The 24,583-nt window shown below is 46.7% G+C and overlaps 1 protein-coding gene across 3 annotated transcripts in view; it reads right to left on the bottom strand.

The window, feature by feature from the left end:
* The window catches only part of NTRK3 (neurotrophic receptor tyrosine kinase 3), a 216,594-nt gene that overhangs the window by 73,344 nt on the left and 118,667 nt on the right, over window positions 1-24,583 (bottom strand). The window contains exon 13 of one of the 3 annotated variants that reach the window (XM_033070944.1): window positions 4,148-6,854. The exons of the other annotated variants lie outside the window; for them this stretch is intronic. Coding sequence (XP_032926835.1) covers window positions 6,736-6,854 — 119 coding nt within the window. The 3' untranslated portion in view covers window positions 4,148-6,735. Of the gene's footprint in view, window positions 1-4,147; window positions 6,855-24,583 lie in introns of those variants that run through there. 3 annotated transcript variants of the gene reach the window in all.

The raw sequence follows: 24,583 nt of genomic DNA, 5'->3' as shown, positions 1-24,583 counted from the left end.
ACCTCTGGAGTTGTTCCAGCAGTGCTGAGCATGTGACTGTAGCTTAAACACTTAAACTTCCAAACCCTCTGGGACCACCCAACAAACAAACGTGTCAGGAAGCACAAAGCAAACCTGCAGCCACCTCCAGAAGCATACAGGGGGCTGGAGCAGGCGTTATCAAGGAAGAAGTGACCATGCACAACGGCTCCTATCATCCCCACGTATTGCCTGACACTGATAGAGCAAACCCAAAATGCTCTGCTGATCCAGAATATCTCCAAAATTGCCAGGCAACAAGGTCTCATGAGGAAACCTGAGCAGGGGTATGACTTCAGCCTGGCAAGCTGAGCTCACATCAGTGATGTTTGAAATGTTCAGCAGCATGATGTCACTGTACAAGCCTGACAGTGGCACCAGGGATTGAATCCTGGCAGGACCTGGCCTTGGCTACATCAGCTTGCAAGACCAGGAGCTCCTTCTCTCTTGCATCAGATGTTGCAATATACTCCACCACCTCACCAGCCTAATCCATGGACTGCAAGAATCCCTCCCTCCCTCTCTCAATTATCTTAATAAACAGTCTGGACACATCTCTGACTCACTTAAGATAATGATGACCTGGCCAAAATCAGTTTATTCAGACATGCTGGCAGTTTACCGAGCTAATGCAGCTCCAGTCTGGCTCTCCCTGACTCCTCATGAATGAGCCTGACCTCCAGCAGTGCCTGCTCTGCCATCAGAGGATGGGAGCCCACACACAGGTCAGACACAGGCTGCTCCCAGAATTCAGACTGGAGCCAGGAGAGCTACTTGCTCTGAAAACAACCTCTTAAGTGTTCCAAAGGCCCAGGCAATGACAGTTTTTCTTGCCTGCAGAAAGACCTGTTGGGATGGTACGAATCCCAACATATGAAAAAGAAACACGGGGTTAGAGACAACCCCAGATAACAGATGATTGAAGGGCATCTCTGCTTCTTACATTTTTGACAACCTGCCTGAAACATTCACTCACCCAACCCAAGAACAAAACCAACACCCATCACACAACATGAATATTTGAAGCAAAATCTTGGAGAAAAAAAGGCCAAATACTCTGAAATAATAAACAAACGCTTAGAGAAAGTCAACTTCTCTGCAGGAATCAGGCACAGATCACAAATGAGTCACTAACAGCAGAGCAAATCATTTAACCAGCGCTTAGAACAAATCCCTCCACTTTGTATGGAACAACCAAAATGTATTCCTGCTGATTAGTCAGCAGTTACGCTCACAAATCCAAAATAATATCAAAATTCAAATGTAGCTGTCTTGCAGTGGCACTCTGCTTTACTGCTGGAGAAACTATCATCATCTCTTTGCGAAGGAATCCTCCTGCAGTTATTTACTGGTGTGTGGGTTGGGATTTATTCTAGCTCTGTGGCATCAGACCACATGCTGGCACCACCAAAGAAACCTGCCTGTCTTAAGGAAAGTAGTGGGACAACACTGGAAAAACCACAAAAGATAAAGGTAAAGCAAAATGCACCACAACAGCAGAAGTTTAATCGTTGCTTCAGCAGGTAAAGCACCTTTTCCAGCTGTGAGTGGGCAGGTCCCCTACCAAACTACACCCACACTTTCAAAGCAGCTGTATGCACTTCCCCACAGTTTGTTAAATTTTCTTCCAGCTGCTCAGGCTCTGCAGGCACTGGTAAATGCATGGTTAATATGGACTCTTTGACTCACTGCACAAACAGCACCAGAAGCGCTTCCAAATGTTAAAGAAAAAAAAAATGAAATCACTCAGCATTGATTTCTTGTGTGCTCTCTTGCTGCTGCTCCTCCAAACCCGTGGTTTTTAGCTTTACTACTGTGTCTAGGCCTCTTTATCCTCTGCTAATGCCAGGCTTAACCCTGAGGATCTGCAGCTTGTTCTGGGTACAAATCAGAGCAGAGCAGTGACGCACTGCTGCAGTTTGCTGAGTCAGCAGGAGCAGCTTCCTCTGGCTCCCCACAGCTCCCAGGAATTCCCTGGACAGCAGGACACAGATAGAGGGAAAGGACAAAGACCTGATGGTAGAAAGAAACACCAAACCACCACCTTCAAAACAAGCTCAAGCCTCTTGGGAGAGAAGGCATCACTCCTCAAATGCACATCTAAATAAACAAAAGAGCAGCAAAGAACATCAGGACTCAGTGCAATGTGGATAAGCAGCTGTGGAAACTCAATATACCCCAATCATGACCTGCAGCATCCCTCACAGCAGACACTGCCCTGCAGCAAGTCTGAGCTCAAGGTCCCACACAATGATTCCACCCTGGAGAGAGCTACAGTGCCAGAAACACACTGTGCCCATCGTGCTCCCTACAAGCAGGAGCTGAAAGAAACATGACTCCTTCCTTTTGAAGTCAAAGTACAATGAGCCAAAACTTTGTTTCTCTGCTTATTCACACACAGGCTCCACACTCTACAAGACCTGAGGAGGCAAGGTTGTGGTGTTCAGGAGGAGCTGATCATTCCTGCTAGAGGTCCTCTGCCCTCGCCCTACCAAACCAGCATCCCAAGCTCCTTCAGTAATAACTCTTTATTTGGAGAGTCATTTGAAGCCAGAGTGGGGAGAGAGAGCAGCACAGCATTATCAACTCATGGTCCAGCTGGCACAAAGAGCAAGGAGCCTCCACATGTGTTCATCAGACAACAGAGACAACCAAGAAGGAAAAACAAAAGGAAACAAGTGCCCAACCCCTCCGTGATGCCTGTCAGAGCCCATAGTTAAACCAGCTCCTTTTGAACTGACAGCATCAAAAATATTGTGGGAACTCATATGTAAGGAGTCAGTTGTCTGAAACACAAAACCAAGTGAATCAAAGCTGACCATAGCAGCAACCTGAATAATTGGTTACTCAGCCACTGTTTGCCATGTTTCTGGGCTGTGAAATCTGATAACAGACCCTGCAGTAGTGGAGAAGAAAAGACAGAGCTTCCAAACCCCATGTTTGTTTCCCACACCTCAGAAAGCAAAAAGAAACAGGGATGGAATCCAATGCAGCTCAGCTGCTCATCCCTTGTGTAAGGTTATGTTAGGAGACAAACATTTGTCTTGGGCACTGCAGACATTCCTGGAAAGGTTAAGGTCTCAGCCATCACCTAATCCTGTGAACCACAGCACTCATCACTCCTAGAGACACACTCATTACAAGGGAAGGTCATGCAGAAATTCACTCACAGCATCATTTTGAGACATTTGCTTGAAAGTCATGCCAGGCAGTTATAGGAACAGAAGGATGCTGGAAAACATGTTTTTAATTTGCTCATCAAAACTCTCACCAGGTTTTGTAAGAGGGTTCCAGCACCATCCACCAATATGTGCTCAAACACACCCCCGTCCTCATGCCCACTGTCACCTGCAGGTTGGCACAGCAGCTTTTAGTTACATCAGTGACATCTCCTGTTAACAATTCTAAGACACAGCTACTAAGACACACCCTCATGCCAAGTCCCACACACTGCAGAATGGTTCCTCTCTCCTCCTGGAGCATCCAACCACCCAGACATGAATTTCTAAGGAGGAACCTGAGTACAGTGCTCACCTGTACCCCACTGCCTCTACAGCAAACACACCTTTGAGAGCTCAACATGAGGCTAATTGTTCCTGAGGAGGGGACAACAATCCAACAGCCAACAGCCAATTTTTCTGGTTTTGGTCAATTTGCACAGCCAAGCACTGAGACCCAGAGCAACAGCATATCCTGAACAAAAGCACTGCAGCCAGAACAATCTTTTACTGTCAAGCTCCCTGAGAGATAAGGTTTCTAATAAAACTTTTTCCACTAACTATAGGAACTTGTCTCAGCAAATCCTGACACAATCTGCTGCAGTACCAGCTTGTCCCTGAGAATATGACCATTTTATGCTACAGAAACCAACTGGTTGTCAACTGAGACCATTAGCAGCTAAGCTCTCAGGCAAGAAAATATCTTTATGCCTGGAGAGAGTGACAGAAACAAGAGCTTCACCTGAGCACTGTTCCCATCACAACTGTAAATACCACCCTCCGCACCCGCCAAAGAAGAAAACAAACCAAATTCCCCACACATGGACCATCTCATGAAGAAGTAGACTATAGGACATGTCATTCTGAACATTTATTTATTTTGTCTTCAAAGAAGAGGCCTGGTGCAGCTGTTTCGTTAGAAAATAAAGTGTTTATTAAGAAACTAGACATTGAACACCCCTATAGTCTCTGTGAAAAGGGACCGTCCCATTTCCCATTAGCACAGGATGATAGTTATGGCAAGATAAGAATGCTCAAAGATGGAGAAATCTCATTGACAGAAAATGAGGTAATGATTTACAATAATTAAAAATAAAATAAAATTTAAAAAAGAAACATCCTTAGACTTGCTACTTAAAGCCACCAATCGCAAACAGCCACGACTGGCTTTTGTTTTCTGCAGTGAGGAACCAGAGACTTTAACTGGTGTTAAACAAATTGAGACATCGATCACAGTGGGGAGAACTGCTTTTAATTATGTTGTACGGTCCGGAGGATTTCTTCTAAGCAGAGATGGACCTGAGCTGCAAAATTCAACCCTTCCTCTGCTAGGGTGTTTGGATATAGGCTTCTGGTCCAGGCCCACAGATGCATCTCTACGACTGATACACACAGTTGAGAGCAGAGTCCCCTGAACAGTGCTAGGGAGAGGAGACAGTTCGGACGGACAAGACATCCCCAGGTCAGGTGGGCGACTTCCAGGAGATGGGGAAGTTCAGTTCAGACAAGCACCCAGTGATTCACACGCTCGGCGCAGCTCCTCCTCACTCTGTGAATCTGCAGAATTGAGGTGTCCGTGGCACACGGCCGCAGGTCCTCTCTGGCAGTGCACCTCTGGCATTTCCAGCTCCGATGCGGGCAGGAAACGTTGTTGGGAGATTTGGTCATGGTTTCTGAAGCCATCCAACCTGAGCCAGGTCTCCTCACACTAACCAGGTGCCCCCTAAGGCATGTCCGTAACTTAAAGCACTCTGCCACCATCTCTCCAGTACTCTTCTATTGCACTTTACCTTTTTATGCAAACGAACCAGGAGAAGCGAGAGAATGGAATATTCCCAGCAATATCACTAAGGGACAGCTGATAATAAAACCTCCTGGCAATCTCCAGGGTGGTTCATGCAGGTCACCTGTAAAGGCAGGATGAAGCAGAACATCCAATCTGAGGCTTCTGCCCAGTTCTGGTGGAGAGGGACCGTGACTCTTTCCAGTGGCAGTGACCCTTGAGGGCTGGTGATTTAGAGACACCCCTGATGTGATAAGGTCATCTCGGGCCACCAAGAAGGCAAGCAAAGCTGAGTGGCTGGTGAGCAAGCTCCTGGTCCAATACTCCTCTCAAAAGGATCTGGCCACACCTGAAGCTTTTGGAATATTTTGTGTCCTCTAGAGAAAATCTGCTTTGCTTATAGGTTATCATTGATATGTGTGAGCAAATCTGTCTTTCCCATAGACATGACATCCAGAGAGTCCAAGGAAAGCCATGCAAGTTGCCACGAGGGCAGCTGGCTTCTCTTGAGGACAGGATGAAAGGGTTTACTTTTCCATCTGAGAGGCTTTGGATGAAGTAAGACAAAAGTGGGATAGGAGAGGGGGAGAGAATACAAATATTGGCCAGAACAGGATCAATACTCCTGTTTTTGCCAGAGAAGAAGCAACTGAATTTTTAATTTTTTTTTCCTCTCCTTTAGTCAGCCAGCCTCGAGCTGATGGTTCTGGGTACGCGACTGGGTTACAATCAATCTCTAGTGAGGTGGGAATACAGGGGAGAGCTAAGGGGGGCTGGAAAAGGCCCAGCAATGGGACCTACGTGCGTCTGATATGCTTTTCCACTTTGCTTACTGCTCTAGTCCTGGCAAGGACACAGACCCTCCTGCGCTATGGATTCTCCATCCATGCGGGAAGTTCCAGGCAACTCCTCAGATAAAGCTCATCGTTTAAGCAGCAGGGAGAGACCAGAGAACGACAACGATATAGTCAGATCCAACGAGCCGCTCTAACACACACAGACAGACAGACAAACAAAAGAAGCCTCCTAGAATATGTGCACTTCAAAGATAACCACACTCTTCCTGTCAGAGACGTAAGATTTTTTTTTTTCTTTCCATCCTCATTCCTTCCAACATTATTTTCTGTGCAAGAACTAGGAGCAGGGCTGCCTTTGTTCTTACCAAAAGTCTTCATTCTGCTTTAGTTTCTTCCAGGCTCCCCGCCTCGGCTCGCTCTGGGAGACCTCCCATGGCGGTGCCACGTAAGAGGTGATGGCAGCATTCACTGGGTGTTGCGAAGACACAAGCTTACAAGGAAAACTCCAAGCAGGGAGGACATGACTAAAGATGTCAGTTTGGTTGGCTTGGTTGTTTGGTGTTGGTTTTTTTTTTGTTTTGTTTTGTGTTTTATTTTAAAGCAAAAGTACAATTATTTACTGTGTTATTAGGATGACTCCTTTCAATTGGGTTTTAATTCTCTTTATTTGCTCTCATTGCTGCTGTTGTGCCTTGCAGGAATATTTAACGAACACAGCGACCATTGGAGGAAAAGAACAACCCTGTTATCTGGTGACAGAAAACCACAGTTTCAGTTGGCTTTAACGTGTGTACAGGCAGGGCTGTAGAGTCCTATTAGGAGGAGACCTCAATCCATACAGACCACGCTTACTGCTTCCCACCATTTTGAGGGCACAGCCTATAAACTTGACATCAGAACAGGGACTTTTAAGGAGTTTTTAAAAGCCATGACGTCCTTTGCTGAAATAAACACTGACATCCTCAACATAAATGCCTTGGTTAAGAGGTTTGGAATGTCCAGGGAGGCTTATTGGATTCAACATAATTTCTCTGAAACCTAAAGGGGGAAAAAAAACAGAAAAAAGAAAAAAGCAAAATAAAGTAAACGAAAAAACAAAAAAGAGCAAAACTAGAAAAAAAGAGAGAGATATCGACACACATGTGATTATATAAAAAAGAACCAAATGAATAACTAGCAAACGGCTGCCATTAAATTAAAGCCAAAATGTCCTCTCCAGGCAGGGCTACCTCACCCTGTCTTTCCATAAAGAACAGGCAATCATTTCATGTGGAGCGTGCAGGCACAAGTGCTCTGAGGACAAGGGGCATGCAAGAGGTCTGGACAGACAACTGGGGACAACTCTTTGTCAGAGGTTCCCACTAAGTCCAAATTCCTACCTAGTCCATCTTTTCCCTAGGCAGACAGTGAGGAATAGGGAGACTCCTTCCTGTGCCTACTTTTCTCTCTATTTATCTAATCTGGCATAACATTCCTGAAGCCAAAAAGTACCATTGCAAGGCTGGGGAGACCTGGCTCTCATAACCCCACAGACCTTTCTTGCTCCCAGCTGTCCCATCTACACTAAATTCTGCATGCTGGAGGCATCTTCGCCTCACACAACCTCACCCCTCTAAAAGTGATTTGAAGCTTTAGGATCTGCCAGAAACACCAGCCAGATGAGAAAGAAAAACAAGGGGAGCAGAGATCATAGGCAAGTTCCTTCCTTACATCCAACAAATTTACAGGGCAAATATAATGTTTTAAAGGGCTGTATCAAACATGTCTTCAGAATGTACCTGCCTTGGGATGCCCCAGCCAGGGAAATTTGCCATGACCAAGACATGCATGGCAGGATATTGGGGATTGCTCTCATCTATACCTATTTCTCAAGGGTCTAAAGGGTTTTTCCAAGAAATTACTGGGATGGCTTGTCTACATAATTGCTCTGAGATTTAGGAAATACTCCTGCGCCTCACACAGTCATAGGATCCTGAAAAAATCAGCTAAGTTAACTGAAGTCTGGCATCACTAGAGCAGCATGGAGCAGCTTGGATGCCATTAAGAATTGATCTCAATAGAAAGAGTACTTTCAAACAGGCTAGGAAATTTTCTCACACCAAAACTACACCAGCCAGAAGATTTATCTTTTCCTATTCCTTCTTTCTATTTTGTCTCTTATATCTATTTATACTTCTCCACTGCACTATCTTACTCCATCTGCACATCAAACACATGTTTGATGGACCTGAGGATGCAGACAAAAGCTGTTTGGTTGGTTTGGAACTGTTTAAACTTGTTTGGGGGAAACTATGTTATTCTCAGTGGCCCTTAAGGGCCGATCCACATGGGAGAGTAAGCCAGGCTCAGCTCTGGTTCATGTGTCATAAACAAGATTCATAGGCAAATTCCAAGCGTTGAAATACCATTAGTAAATGAAACGAGAGTGAGAAAGAGCCCAGCTCGACTCTCACAGTTTAAAGTGATCAGAGTCACTGGGACACAAATAAACACTGCATCCCTGGACGTCACTATTTATCGTGTTTTGTTTTTCATAATATAAATATATTTTATGGCCGCCAAAGGATAGCTGGGAAAGTCTATCCTCAACAATACCAAGTATCTCCAAGGAGAACTCCTGTCTGCTTTATTTTCTTTGCATTTCTTAGCTCTGCTAAATTAAAACAATTTCACTTCTGCCAGGCCACATCCAACAGACCTAAAAACCCACTGGGGACACACAGCGAAGGGACATGTGAAAGATCAGCAAGACTTAAGGCTGGGGACTCCAGGGGCGTTGCTCTGTGTCATCAGAGCTGTGCTGTGAATCCCAGCTGCAGGGATCTCCAGTGGCAGCAGGGTCTTTGCAGAAGGGGGCTGCAGTGGGGTCACCCCAGCACTGCCATGCAGGGGCTGCCAGGGACGACGAGGAGCGTGGCAGGACAGCCCACATTCCTGGAGATGAAGGGCTGAACACACATCCCACTGGCTTGGGAGAGCCAGGCAGCACCGGTCCTTTTTGGCATCCTGATTTATAAAAGTCCCCAAAGAATCTGAAAAACAACAGGCTTCTCTCCTGACTGGTTTTCTGTCTCTTCCTCACTGCTGTTTCCCCTATTGTACTGCTACCTTTAACCCCGTTCTCTTGTATGGAGCAGAAACCAACAAGGCTCTTGCTAGGTTTATGTCTTCACTGACAGATGTGGGATGGATGATGCTCACGGAGATGTCCAGGGTTAAAACGGGTGAATCTCAACAGGTTCAGAGTTTGGATGCTGCTATGACAAATGTCATCTACCATCACAGCTATTAGCTTCTGAAAAACTGGCTTGGAAATGTCTCAAAAAATGTGGGGGTTCTGCTTTAATTTTTTTCCTTTCTTTCTTTCTTGTCAAAAGGAAAAAAAAAGGAGAAATAGAAGGGTTCAACATCCTAGAAGGAGTTGGGGAAATTATAAAAAACAATAACTTTTGCGGAGTTTCACGTTTGTCAGTGCCAGCTGGAAAATGGGAGTAAAAATAGTATCTTTGACATTGGTTGTAGATTTGTAGGGAAACTCCATCATGCAAGCCTGAAAATAGTAAGGAGGTAAAAATCCCCACCCTGTAGATTGAAATCAAAAACATCTCCAAAGACCTACAAAATTGGGAAGGGTCTGACATACTAAACTGTGCTTCTCCCAGTTCTAGTGATATCACTTTTTAAATTAAAACATAATACTCTCTCTACTAATAGCCATTGTATGGTAGTGGAATAAATGTATGGAGAGTGTTGGAGAACAGGGAAGGAGGAATGAGCTCAGATTTGCTGTGCAGCTCTAACAGCTTGAGATGGAGGGAGCAGATGGGACATTTCTCTAAGCAGGCTGGATGGATGTGGCAATGAAAGGACAAGAAAATTGAAGGCAACCAAACCATGCAATCAGTTTTTGTCCTCAACCCTGGCCATCCACTTAGTCCTCCAGAGCTGTCTTGTGTTTCCCAACATCCTGGCTAATGGGTTTTGGACACTGCCCCATGCCCACACCAATCCAGTCTATGGACAGCACTACCCTGCCAGGAACACACTTCCTCCACTGAGAGAGCAAAACTAAGGAGGAAAAAAAAGACATTTTCACCTTTCCTTCCCTGTATGCCTTCTGGTAAAACTGCCACTATTCAAACAGAGCATGCTTCTCAGGCTTTGGAGACGTGAGGCTGCTCCACCTCACCTGAGAGGAGCAGCAGGGATTGTGACACAGGGAGGCGAGGGAATGACGCAGAAAACTATGCACTGCTCCTCAGGGCATCCCTATCTGCCACAGCAGGAGGGGTGCAGACCAGTTTGGAAACCCAGGGATGGAAACTGCTTCTGAAACAGCAATATAAATTGCTGTGGGAACGGATGAGAAAAGCAACGGGATGCTACGTTTGCTAACGCCTGGCAAAAATGGGTTAAATAAAAATAGCAAATTAAGGGCAACAAGCTGGCCAAACATAACTCTGCTATCCATGCAGCTCACATTAGGCAACAGAGCTTTGAGCTCTCTTCTGAGTTACAGCAGAATTTATGATATAAAGGAAAAGCAGTGGGAGACTCCAACAACAGTGTACATTTTATCTTTCTCTATGTGCAGATATGAAATGTGAATAGCATCAAAGAAAGCATGAAAACCATCAGGCCTGGCCCACATCCTGAGCAAAGGAAATAACCATCCCTTTAGTCAAAGTCAGCACTGCTATGTCTATATCTGAGGAGCAAGCAACACAACAACCCAGGTTTCCTGTCATGGATGGGTGCATCTGCTGGGCTAGGAAACAAAACCCTCTTTTTTTCCTTCCTCTCACAGCATGTAACAGGGTGAGATGCAACTCAGCCAAAGGCCTCACTTGCCACAATAAAGCAGGTCAGAGAAGCTCAGCAGAAACACACTGTGAGGCTCTCCCTGATGCTCTCAGCTGCAGAAAACCCCATCATCTCCTTTCTGTCCAAGGCAACGTCAAAGAGCACAGATCTCCTCTCATTTATACCAGCCCAACAGTGTTGACCACAATGGAGAACCTCAAGAAAATTCAGTCCACAGACGAATTTCACACTGATACACAGACCTCAAGCAGATCTTCAAGGAGATTACACCTCTTCTTAGATTAGAAAGGCTGTGAGAGCTGCAGCAATTCTTACAATCCTTCATTTTCATGTAAACAGGGTCCTTATTCCTCTCCACGGCAGCTCACCTTGTATCTGTTTTCATTTTCCATGGTTAAACCTCCGGCATAAGAGTCTCCCACTTTAATCAATGAGATTTGACGTCACAGGAAACCTCTTGGGAATGTGCTAGATGGAGCTCTAGCTACAGCTTGTGCCATCTTCTCGTGCTTGTCCACAACCCAAAATCACAAACAGAAGATCCAGCACTGAGAGTGTTTTGGAGGGCAGGGAAGGGAAGAGATGGGCTGAGAGCAAGAGAAAAGCAGAAGCAAATGGATCCAGATCTCATTTCCACATAAATTTCTCTAATGTTTGGCCAGAGCAGAGGAAAGGGTAGGAGAATTCTGCAGGCACCCAATGGCCAAACATCTTTTTCTTGAGGAAAGGGCAGCATCCACAGCTTTCCATGGAGTGAACTCTTGAAGACTTTGTAAGATTCACTGAACCTTTGGTCGGAGGAATTCCAGTATCCATCGTGTTTCCACTATTGCCACTGTTAATGTAGGCCATGTCCATATTAGCCAGGATCACAAGTTTGTTTTTTCTGGAACTCTTTCATGATGGAGTAGTTCCAAGATACTAAATGATGTAGCCTGATAGCTCAGGAGGCAGAGCTCCAAGATTCCCACCAATCCCCCTTAGGAAAAGCCCCAAAGTAGGAAAGCACTTAACAGGGTGTAAAATGAAAAATAAGAAGGAAAAAAAAATCACCTACTTAAGACCAAGGATGACAGAAAATAAAAGGCTATTTTCAGATCTGAGATGGTCTGTGACTTGAGCCAAAGCAACTCTCTTGTCCAGAGGCACAGCCAGTGCTTTTTCTCCAGCCTGCATGGAGGTGCTGCTATTTAAAGCCACTCAGAGGCCCACTGCATGATGGAAAGCAGCCAGATCAGTTGGGCCTCATCGGTTTTGTTTTTGTTAGATTGAAGCCAGAGTATGTGAAATGACTTGTAAGAGGAGCAGGGAAGTGGGAAAGGCTGGGCACCCAGCAGCCTTGCCCACGACACGCAGAGCTCAGTCTCTGCCTCATTTAAGTGGTAGTGGGTCACAGAGAAGGTCTCTGAGCAAGGAGAATGGCTCTTTTGTCCCCTGAAATACCCACAGCCATGCAAAGACACGTGGCAAAACTCTCAGGGGTTACAGGTCAGCCATGAGAGCAAGCTGCAGGGAAGTGTTTGCAAAAGTTGGAGGTAGCTGACATGGTGGGCATTGTCCAGCTGTTACTCTGCCTCTCCTTGTGCTGGCACTGACACATCCAGGAGCCTTCTCCTCTACCATTCTCATTGCTGGGAAGTAAAAAACCTGTCGTCCTGCCTCCACAAGTCCCCACTTCTCACCACTGTGCACTCTTGCTGCCTCTGCACTCCACAAAGCCCAAGGGACCTGGCATGAAAGATCCCATCCTAGCAAGTAATACATCATTTTCATCGCTTCAGTTTTCAAATATATTCTTATGTCAATTTTTAATTTATTTTTTTTTCAAGTCAGCCCTCGGAGTGATGCCAATTTAAGCACAGTGCTACAAGAGCTTCTTATTTCCACTTTGCCTGACAGGTATCCATGTCCCTGTGACACTGCCTCTGTTCCCCAGCTGCTTCAGATAGCAATAGTTACCCTAAGCATTTTACAGAGTTATTGAAACCACTGACTAATGTGCCCAGAAATGAATATCCACCGGGAAGGAATCTGGTTGGGCTCGTGTTCCTTAATTGCTGATTAATTCCAATTATGGTACAGCTGATCCACCAGTACCACAGATCACCACATCAAAGAGCCAACCAGTAAAGGAAGCCCCTGAGTTAGAACAGCAACAGCTCTGTTTCAAAGTTCTTTCCAGCTGGAAAGTGCTTCATAAACATTAATTTGTTATGCCTTGTTCATTCCCTGGGGAGGAAGGAGCTGTTACATTTATTACACAGGCAGCAAAACGGTGGCACAAAGCAGGACCACGTTTTCTCCAAGGTCTCCAAAGGAATCAGTGACAGTCCTGAACATCCCACGGGAGCAGCCCCAGCTCCAAGGCTCTCATCCTCTGCGGGAGCTCTGGGCTCTAGAAGGGGACAGAAGTGTTTGGTAAAGCCAGAGGGCTGGGATATGACAGCAGACACCAAGAAGAGACACAGATGGTGGACAGGATTGCACACAACTGCTGCAGCCTGCAGCTGGGACCTTCCCAGCCCAGCAGTGCCAGGGATGCTCTCCTGCTCTTCAGAGGATGGGAGGAGCAGATCAAGGCCCAGAATAAATCCTTGCTTGTTCAAGTCTCTTTACTCTGCCATCTGCTCCAGCAACACCTTATGTCATCTAGAAAGGCCAGAGCTGCCCTCCAGGAAGCCCAGGAGCTGTACAAGCCCGAGAGTCTGAAGTGTCAGGAAGAACATCCTGTGGGAAAACACGATTTTGAGGAGTTTACAAACCGAGGATGGAAAGTGAGGAGCGCAGGAGATCTCAGCAGGCAAGGAGGCACTGAGCACCACAGAGGAGCTGTAAATAGGAACAGGAAGAGCTGAGGGCTAAAACACAGCGAGAGCAGCAGGGAGTTTCGAGGAACAAGGTTTTGTTGGGTTTTTTTTAGGCTGTTTGGATGCTGTGTTGTCCAGAATTGTTGTTCTTCGTCCGTGTCTCTCCAGTGCTCCTACTCTGCTGATTGCTTTGGAAACGAAGCTGCCACCACAGTCTTCAGCTCTTGATAATTGCCCCAGTAGATGGTTCTCAAAATAAGTTGTCTTCTACACCAAAATACGTCAAAGGGTGTTATTACACTTCCCAAGGGAGAGCTCCCAGCTCCAGATTTTGTTTCAAGACCCTGTCTTAGTATCTTTCAGTATTTCACAAGCTCTAAAACACACGCCCCAGGGCACAGGGAAGGCTGTGCTCTCCCAGGGGAAGACAGAAAAACATGGATTTATGCTGATACTACAGAGCTCCTGTGGGACTGTGTGGATAGTGCCAACCAAATGTGTGTCAGGTATTTATGGCAGCCTTCATTCTGCAGGAGAAGGGGCAAACACACATGAAACATGGGAGGTTTCTGCAAGAGAATGTATGAAATGCCTGGAAAGCTCCTTGCAGCCAGCAAAGCATCGATAAGGTGAGTGAGGAGCCCTGTGCTCCAGGAAACCCTCAGTCCACCCCAGAGCAGAGCTCTGCAGAGTGGGGAAGGTCTGGCACAGCACAGCAGGGCAGCAACTCAACATCTAAACCCAAAATGTGTGTCTGCTGTTGATTAGGGCTCATCATTCAAAGGAGAGAGGAAGGACCAGGAGTCCTTTCTGAGAAGCTTTTTCCAGCAATTGTTCTAGCTGTGAATTTTTGCTCAAGCCATCAGCTCTGAGCTTAACAAACTACACATCTGCCAGACCCTTCTCTGCCCCAGTTCCATTCTTGGTCAGCAAATAAGTCTCCCTCTCTCCCTTCTCCCTCTCATATCAACTCACCTAAATGCACAAGGCATTTGAAGCACATGAGCCCAATCTTATTTCACACCATGTCACTCTGTGTAAGCCTTTGTGTGTCTGCCCCACTTGAGCAGTGTGCTGATCAAACATCAGCAGAGGTGAGGGGCACTGAAGGGTCTGAGCTCACAGGCCTCCAGATGGGGAGGCACTGCAACATGGAAACTCCTGGGAACACAGCTATCCAAAACCTGCTTTCCCTCCACTGGAGGCTTTTATGCTTGAGAAAGAGGAAAACAGCTTGACTTAAAAAATAAAGAAAAGAAGTCTTTCCTCTTCATTGTCTGTCAGAAAAAGTCCTGCTTTCCACCATAGCTAGGACATCTCCCCCTCTATTTTAGCTGCTCCTTGAAGCAAGAACTCCTCACACCACAGCTAAAACATGCAAGAACATACAAATCCAACAGCACCTCCATATTTGCACATGCAACTAAATGTGAGAGATCACAGTCCACAGCCCAGAATCCAACCTCACTGTCAAAACCAGCCTGTGCACAGAGGAAACCAAGCCGAGTGATGCCAAAAGTGCCAGCAGAAAGCAGGGAGAGCGTGCACACAACCTGCTGAGTGTGGGACACGTGGGATGGCTGGGGGGGAAGCGTGACAGGGATGCAGAGAGCGATGCCACAGCACGGAGCACGTGGCAGGGAGCAGAGGAGTGAGGGAGAGGGGCCAGAGCTCGAGCTCACACGTGTGGGGCTGAGAGCACAGCGCTGCTCAACATTCACTCTCACATTACGGATTTAATGGCTTTTAACAGGAGACTTTGTAAGCGATCAGGAATTGGAACAAAAGGAGCTGGGGGAATAATTATCCTAACCAGGGGAGCTAAAGAACATGGCAAAATCTGTGCTGAGCAATCATGCTAATTAAAGGCACCCAGAAGAATCAGGATAGAAACACCAAATGCTTTTCACTCTGCTGCCCTAATCCACTAACAGCCTGGGCACTTTGACTCCCACCAGCTGTGGGAAGGACGGCTCTGGGTGAGTTGGTTTGTAGCAGTAAATGACAGAGATAAACAAGTGACACGGGGGGTTGGTCCCCTCTGCAGCGGAGCCTGAAGCAATGCTTGGCCTGCCAAACTGAGCAGTGGCTGCTTTGCACCAGCAGCCTGGGAGAGGACCAAATGCTCCCACAGCCTCCAGCTGAGCAGCAAAGATCCCAACACGCTTCCCAGAGCGCAGAACAGCTGCTGGCAGCCAGCAGCATGAGGCTGAACACAGCCCAGAGCCACAAGGCTGGTCCTTCAGGGCTGCCCAGCCCTGCTCAGCTCTGCAGGGAGCTGTGTCACACAGCTCAGACCCCGCTCTGGGATGTGTTCCCAGAGCTCTGGCAGCACTGAGTGTGCTGCTCCCTCGTTTGCATAGCTTCACTCATCACAGGGTTGGGTCCCCTCAGATTGGGCTTTCAAAGGTAAGGACATCTATGCAGGAGGCACCATGCTGATCTTTGAATGCTTAAAATTCCAGCTGTGCTAGCATCAGAAAAGCAACTACAGCTAACACTGCAGCATGGGCACATTTTCACCCAGAAATGGGGAGACTTGACAAGTGTCCATGCTGTAGAGAAACAAAATGAACACTATTGCTTCAGCAGACTATAAGCTTTACAGACCCAAATAAAAATTCCTGTGCACTCAGCTGGTGTAAAACCCAATCAGACTCCTCAAGGAGCTGCTCAGCCTTGGCCTGATGGGGATTTCAGGGAATATCTTCTTCAGATATATCTGAAGTCCAACAGGACATCACATGCCAAGGTAGATGGGTGCAGAAACACAACAGAACAAGACACAGAGTGGTGAAATCACCCACTGAGTACAGAGAAGCCTCTTCTGCCCTTCCCAACCTCCAAGAGATGTTCTCCTCAGATAACTGCTTGGGTGAGATGTGAGACTCTTCTCCCCAACAGTGCAGACCTGGCTTTTGTTGCAGTCACCTGCACTGGCACAGAACAAGAGCTGTGCTGGGGAGGTGGGGAGGCAGAAAAACCAATGCTAACAATTGCCATCAAGTAACAGCTTTCTACTTAAAAAACAGCAGGTTTTTTAATCAACATTAACATGGAGCAAATGGACACCCACAGGACCACAGGCTGAACTATTTGTGTGCAGCATCTTTTGATTGATTCACCCTAAAGATCATCAACTAAATGAGAGAGGATGTAATACTTCTGCAGGAAACATTCCACAGCGGATGCATTGATTGCAACACTCAGCCAGCTGCCGTGTGCCAGCCTCGTCTTAAAGAGACTTCATTTTTGATTCTCTGATTAAATACTTTGAAATGGAATAAAAAAAAATCAGGCCTAGATTCGTGCTTCCTTCATGGAATCTGATATTCTTCCAAGGAGGATCACATGAGTGACCAATGTCCAGTCTCCTCCCTCTCAAGACTTATGGTTCTACTCCCTTGGCCCTTGCCCAGCCACAGAGACCCCTGCCACTCCACTGCCTGGCCTCTTCCCACTAAATCCTTGGATCAAGACAACACAGCCTGTTTGGTGGCACACCTGGAGACCTGTTGATTTATTCATTCAACCCCTAAGTGCATTTTGCCTGCCAGTGCCTCCCTGACTCCTCCTCTCTCACCACAACCGATCCCGTTTCAATCAAAAGCCCACTCAAAGCCCAACAGGACAAGAAAAGACAGGGCTGAGAATGAGGAATACCCTGAGATGAATACAGAGTCAGAGAGTCCAGGACCCATGAGGAAATTAGCAATGAAACCATGAGCTGAATAATTTGCCCCAGCAGCAATCCCAGCCAGCAGGGATGGCCCTGGAGCCAGAGCTGAGAGCCTGTGCACTCTGCAGCCTGCAAAAGCAGGATCTTTTTCCACAGACCAAATCCCAGGCTGACACCTCCTTTATGAGCTGCTGAAAAACACCATTTTCTGGACGAGCTCTCCAAAAACACAGTGACACTTCCAGTTTATGAGCAAGCCCTGCCACCGCTCACCGAGCCACAGCCTTGGAGCTGTCAGAGCCGTGCTGAATGAGAGCAGCAGGGCCAGGAGGCTGCTGCCAGCTCTGCTGAAGGGACGTGCTCATTTCACATGGAAATGAGCCACACAAATTGGGACCAGACCCTCCTTCTCCCCTCTGAGCCACTCATAAATTGCAGAGGCGGAGGCAGGTGAAGGGTCTTGGAGGCAGGTGGAACACAGAGGTACAAAGGACCGAGCATCTAATTGGAGACAAGAGCAGAAAGCTGAACACTCACCCACAGCCCACAGGGAGACACAGCTCACCCTCCCCTCCTGAGATGAGCTCCATCAAGAGAGCGTCCAGCCTGTTGGATTAATGACTCCTTGAGGCTAATCAGCAATGCCAGCACCTACAAATGAGGGCCCTTCTCTGCTGCAGCTTCCATCCTTTCTCCCCTTCAGCACCAGCAGGAAAATAAATAAATAAAGCAAGCCTGCAGGTCTCATCCAAGCTGAACTACATGGGCCATTTACAGCCAGGCAACAAGGTAAGTGCTGCAGGTATAAGCTTGGCTGTGGATTCTGGGCTCCTGCCTCCTCTTGCCTTCTTTTCAAAGAAAATAAAATTGGGTTTGCATCGACTACTGAGAAAATGAGACAACATTATACAGGACACGACCCTCTGCAATCAAATTAGGTCATTGCAACACCATAGCCAGCATGGAGTATGTAGCTCTGATACAATATAGGATCAAGGAGAATAATTTTATGCAGTAAACATTAAAAGACAAAAGGAAAATTAATCATATCAAGACATCCATCATAACTAGAGTAAGAAATAAGTTTGGAGTGGCACAACAAGCAGCACTCCTGTCTCTGGGCTTCCCTTGCATGTCTTTCCTGTGTTTCCACTCAAACCAGCCTGACACTTTTCAGAGCTGCTCCTTATATACATGGCAGAAGTAAAAACCACTGTTCACAGAGTTTCCAGCTGCGGCCCAAGAACAACAAACCGCAGGGTGCTGATTCCAGGGGTGCTCAGATCTGTTTAGACACAGGACCAGGTACATCAGCAGTGCTGTTCCTCACTGTACAGGACTGTGGGGATGTAGATGTGGAGCCTGGGCTCAGTGCAACCTGAGAGTTCTGCCACAAAACCCAGTTCAGCCAAACTCCCTTCATGCCTGTTTCACCACACCAGGCACTATATTCACCACATGCACCCAGTATATCCATCCTGCTACACATGGGAAGGAGAACACAAACCTTCCCAAACTCTTGATTTACATAGCAGTCTATAGCAGTGGTTTCCCGACTGCATAATGAGTACATTAACTTTGGCTAAGCCAATTCTCCAGAGATAAAGAGATGGAAAAAATAATCGAAACAAACTGTGATAGAGTTTTTGATTAAGCAGCTGATGATCAATAAAAGTTATCTGCGGGGCACAGAGTGTTAATGAGCTACCATTCCTGTATCACAGAAACACCTGAGCCCACGGTCCCTGCTCCACACAGGCCACAGGGGTCAGCAGGACCTGCTCCTCCTGGACTGGCAAGGTGAGAACAGGGGCTGCAGAGTCCACTGGTCTCACCTGCCCTCATTCCTGTTAAAAGGGTGATGGTGGAAGAAGGACAAGAAATAACCTTAAAGCAGAACATGGCTGGAAAGAGGGGAATGAAAAAGGTTAACAGCCTGACTCAGACTTGAGATGCTATGTTTGGGGGGAAAAACAAATTGAAAAGCCATTCATAGCCTTCTCAGATATCTCCATTTATTTAAAGAGTCCTTGGAGCTCTGCAGCTGTAACACCAACACCTCTACAGCAGGGAGCAAGAAGGACCAGCCAGTGGGGCTACCAGCTCCCTGCCACCAGTGATGCAAGGCACAGTGACCCACACCACATCCTGTGATTGCTATCCCCTTATCCTTTCCCCCACAACAACGTCATTGCAAAAAAGGTGTCACATCCACATAGTTCTTAATATCTTAAATCCATCCCCAAAGATTCTAAGGCATTAAAGAGGGGACTTTATAGAGAATTTCTCATAGTAACGTAGCCACCTGTTTAACAGCACACAGCAGCAAGGGTTTCAGAGAGCAAGTGGAAAGGAGAGCTTCATATTAAAGTTACAGAGAAGAGACAAGGCTCAGATCAGCAGACACATAAAATATCACTACCTCGGCCTGAATTTAGCTATTTCACTGTAACTAATAATTTTGCTCTTCTAGAAATGTCTGGAGAACTGTTAGTGACCACAGGGAGCTGCTAGGATCTTTGTATTACATTTCCTCCAAAAGTTGCCTCCTCTGACAGCCCAGCCCAGCCTGCCTACAAAAGGGATTTGTTTTCCCAAAACCCACTTAGCCTTCCTGTCCTTAGAGGGTCTAGGGAAAGCTGAGAAAAAATCAGCAGACAGGATACTTGTTCTGAAGTGTCCCACAGGGAACAGAGGGGATGAACAGCACATTAGGATTTCTCCCCCCATTTCTCAAACTCTCACGGAACTGGGGGTTGCAATCACCCTCTGCAGAGCCCATGTCAAGACAGATCATTAATACTACTAGACACTGAGGATCTCTTGTATTAAAAAAGCACAGCAATTACTTAGTTCAAATCTCTATATTATTCATAAGATCTATATCTATCATGGATATGGTATTTACACAGCTACGGGGAAATGTAATAAATAAGGCAATAAGAGTTTCCTTCCTGCAGGTCAAGATGAAAGTCTGCATCTTAGAGAGCAGTGCTTTCCTTGGGCAGCCAGGCTCATATCCCAGCCTCCCTGCCTAATTCCTGCAGCCAAGAACTAAAGCCAAGTTGAAATATGACTGCTTTTCCTCTGAGCCCAGCACACGGGTTCCAGCACACTCCAGAGAAGCTGGCCAGGAGGCAATGCCCAGGTGGAATGAGACCTGCAAGGAGAGGTCTCTTCAGAAGTAGTCAAGAGAGCAAAGCAGAACATATTAAGACTGTAGCATGGCCCCCATGAAGGTGGAAAGGGAGAATTTGATCTAAGCTACCTGCAAAAGAGCAGGAAAAGTCCAGAACTGCCATTTTCTGGGATCATAATATGCAGCTGACAGCTCCAAGGATGTGTTTATCCATCTAAACCCTGACTCCAAAAGACTGGCTGTGAAAGGACTTCAGGTGGGGACTCATAAACATGCAACATGGTCCAGTGGGCTGAACATGGGCCAGGCTGCTAGCTGTCAGCAACCTGGCATGGCCTTGAGCAAACTGATGTCTTTCCAGCTGCCTCTCCTCACCCATAAAACGGAGATGAAGATGCTCAACAGCCCCTGATGGGCTGGAAGGAGAATTGCCTCTTTCCAGGAAATAGTGGAGATACAACATGCCAGGTTCCTTCTCCTTATTAAAAACAGGATAAAACCTACCCCATTCCTCAAATACTCAGCTGCCTGCTGTGCTCTCAGTGATGTTCCCCTGACATTTGGGCTCTGCTGGGATCTGGCACGAGAGCAGAATAGTCCCACCCCACCCCATCTCTGGGATTTGCCCAGAATTTACATTTAACACAGCCTCAGTATGAACATTTGCAGTGGGATTTGTATGAATTCATGCTGATCCCTGACTCTGAGCTTGTCTCACCCTGGCTGTGCCAATATCCAGGACTGTCAAGGGAGCAGAAGGCACAATCTCCCCCAGCCTTCACCAGGAGTCTCACATGAGGCAGACCCAAAGCCTCCTACCCTGTCCCTCATGTAGGAAAGAGTATTTGAGCTGCCACCTCAGATGGAGCCATTCCTCTGTTCAGGGTAACTAACTTGTTCTACAGCATGTTAAACAGGGCCCTAAGCTCAGCTTAAAATGGCCTTTCAAAGCCATGCAGCCCCAGCTAAGTTCTTTATTTGTCTGCTTCTGGAATGTGAGCAATGGGACAGAGCAGAAGCTGTGGCCCATCTGAGAGAAGACTTGGAAGATTGGGCAGTAACTTTCTGCTATGCCAAGCCCTCAGGTGCATCTTGAAACACAAGGTCCTTGCTCTTGTGTACCCCTGATGGCCACCACCTCCCTTGCTCAATGCTCCTCATCAATTACAGCACAGAGACATAAAATGACTGATACTTTTAATACAAAGGGCCTGTCATTTATTTATTAGCTGGCGACAGGCCCTGCAGCCCAGGATGGATGCATTATAAATCAACTGCATTTCTAACCATTAAAAATTCATCCAATTCATAATGTAGGATGCCTATAATTTCCTTATTAGTGTTGAGTGTGAAGGATTTTTCTTTCTCCTCCCTTGGCTCTTTGCTTTCCCAAGATCTTGCTCATCTGAGGATTAGCTTGGCTTAATCCTATAAGAGGGAGGTGGAGGGGTGAGAAGGGCTGGGAGAAGGGAGACAAGCACTGAAGAAATTTTGTTCCAGATTTTTCTTCTAATTGCAATTTGCCATGTGTACTTAGGAGACTTAACTGTCTCCTCTCACACTTATGGGAGCGAGAGAAACTGCTTGTCCTGAATTTAAGAGATGTTTGTAGGAGAAAAAAAAAATTCCCTTTTATCTCAAAAGGGAAACAAGGAGTATGGCAGCTGGACAGGGAAGGGTGATGTAAAACCTGTTAAAAGTACACATAAGATAAGAACAGGTGTCGACACATTATAAACTGGTGCATTTAAAATAGATCAAACATATATGTGAGATTTATATATAAAAATAGGTAGGTATAGTAACCTTCAGACTCAGTGCTCTGATTCAGTGAGGAAATTTCAGTGAGGAAAAATAGGTTAGTAGGGCTGAAAGAAAGGTGTGACATTTTTACAGACCCACAGTGGTGACAAAAAACTTCAGGTGCTGCTGCAGCGTCAGCAAAGGAACTTGGAACGAGCATCAGAAAAAGCTGAGTCTACATCACACTGTAAATCATCACTTAATTTGAGTACTGCATCCCATGTGGACCATGCTTGGCTGCAGACATCAGGACAGCCTGATCCTTGGTGTGGTACACACAGAAATGTTCTGGTTTTCTCTGAGTCTCTGTTCCCATCTCTTAAAGAGATGTATCCAGGGAGGGGCAAGGAGAGAGGGCTTGAACTGATTCAAGCAAGGCTCAGCCTGGACAACTTGCAGTGTCTTTAGGAGTGAGTGCAGCAATCTAAAAATGGATTATGCAATAAACCCTGCCTTAATGGGAGACAAGCCCAGGCATTGAGAGCAATCCTCACATGCTGTGACTCCAATGTACTTTTCACCTCGAGACGCTTGCATACAAATCTGCTGCATGTGGAAATGGCTTTGCTGGGCTCTCCAGTGGGTATGCTCACTTCAGCAAATCCCATCTTGTTCAGCAAGGCCAGTGCTTTACTCTCAACCATGGTGAAAAACACCTGCTCCAGGTGAGGGCTTTGGGAGCACACCAGCAGGAGTGGCAATTCCACGAGCAGCAACACCTTCATCCCCCTGAGCCTCTCCCTGTCACACCCACCAACAAGAGCCAGACAGACAGCAGGATGTTGAGGTGGAGTGGAAGTGTCCAGCAATCAAAAATTACAATTTCTGCATTTTTTTGTTATGTGAAGCAATCATGCCCTGCTGCACCTGCCCTGTGCTGCTGGGAGCCATCCCTGCCAGCCCCATCTCCTCAGAGCCAGCCACCACACAAGGCTGGGAAACAAAAGCCTCCTTCCACACAACTAACTCTTTAGGTAGAATATTTTTTTACATCAGTCTTTCCCCAGGTTTCAGGACTGAATGGGATGTTTTGGGCTGTTTAGCCCAAAAGCAGCACTAAGCACAGGTTTGAGGTTTTTTAACCTCTACGGATGTCCAGATTCTCTGCTACTTTCTGGGTTGTACTCCTTGTCCCACAGGACAGCACCACTAATAATGTTCCTGCTGTGTGTGGTGTCATGCAAAACTGCTCCAACTCCTAAACAACAGCAGCTATTTTTATGTAGGAATCACATTTTAACCAGACAATGAACAAACAATGGGGGCCTGCAATCTCCAAACCAGAGACACCAGTCTGATCACAGTGAGGCCCCACTCACTTCAAAGAGATCTTAAACCTGAAAAGGAGTCTGGGAACACTAAAAAGTCACAACACAATGTCGTTGCAAATTGGGAACTCTGGTTCCTTTGTGGTAGCCCATGGCCAGGTACCCCAGGCACATCCTCTTTATCCCAGGAATGCAGAGGTACCCCAGCTGCCAGACACCTTCCCAAGCATTATATGCCACAGAAAACTCACTCAAAAACTAGACAAATGTTTAAATCAGGGCCAAAAGAAATCAATACCACCACTCTTCCCATTCACACCAGCTATTTTTGCAGTGACCCACAGCAAAATCCACAGGATCAATGAGCCATTAGAAGGACACTCTTGACACCTGGCAGCCTGAGTCTGCAACAGCCTTGGGTTGAGCACTGTGTTGTTGCTACCTCTTGTCTTGCAGGGATGAAACCACACTCTTGAGGAGTGCTGGTGAACAGAACCCTGCTCTCTGGCACAGACACCTCCTTCAGGTTTAAGCACACCACAAGCACAAATGGATAGGGAGAAGGTATGCCCAGACACACAGCTGGTAACAGAGGGAATGTACATCTCTTGTTATCCCTATTGAGTCCCGCTCATCTCACCCTGCCACGATGAGTCTGGACTCATGCCAGACCATGGGTGAGTGGACAGGGACAGTGGGGTGTGTGTGTGGAGGCCAGGGAATGCTGCAGGAGAGTGGGAGGGTGTGAGCCCCTGTATGAGATGAGCAGAGGGCTGGATATCAGGTGGAATATCAGGGTGTACATACACATCCTCCATGAGATGCTGCATTCTTGGGCACTCCGGTCCAACCCAATTGATGCAGGGATGAGGCTGCCAGGCAAAAAGAGCAGCCTGCTGCACTAGAGCCATTCCAAATCCAGTAGGAAAACAGGTCAGGACTTCCTCTCATCTGGATTGTTAAGTTCTTGACAGTTCACACATCACAAGCTCCCTTCCTGAAATCACCCCAGGCAAGCCAGCCCTGCTTGTTGGCCCCACAGACATCAGGATTAAACAGTCCAGTGGGGATGCTTTTAGGCAGAGGAGAAAGCAGAGTTTTGTAGGAGAAAATACTTCCCTGTCAACCCCTTGATGTCTGTATCCAGCAGTATTTCCACCACCAGAGCAGTCTCTGCAGGCTGGTCACCATCAACAGCCCAAAGCCACATTCTTCTTGATTTAAGGGTTTCCTCATGGATCTTCATC

Source organism: Catharus ustulatus, chromosome 12 (assembly GCF_009819885.2).
Source record: "Catharus ustulatus isolate bCatUst1 chromosome 12, bCatUst1.pri.v2, whole genome shotgun sequence".
Classification (NCBI taxonomy): Eukaryota; Metazoa; Chordata; class Aves; order Passeriformes; family Turdidae; genus Catharus; species Catharus ustulatus.
The sequence above is the reverse complement of the archived record's forward strand: the minus strand, read 5'-3'. Positions and strand labels throughout refer to the sequence as shown.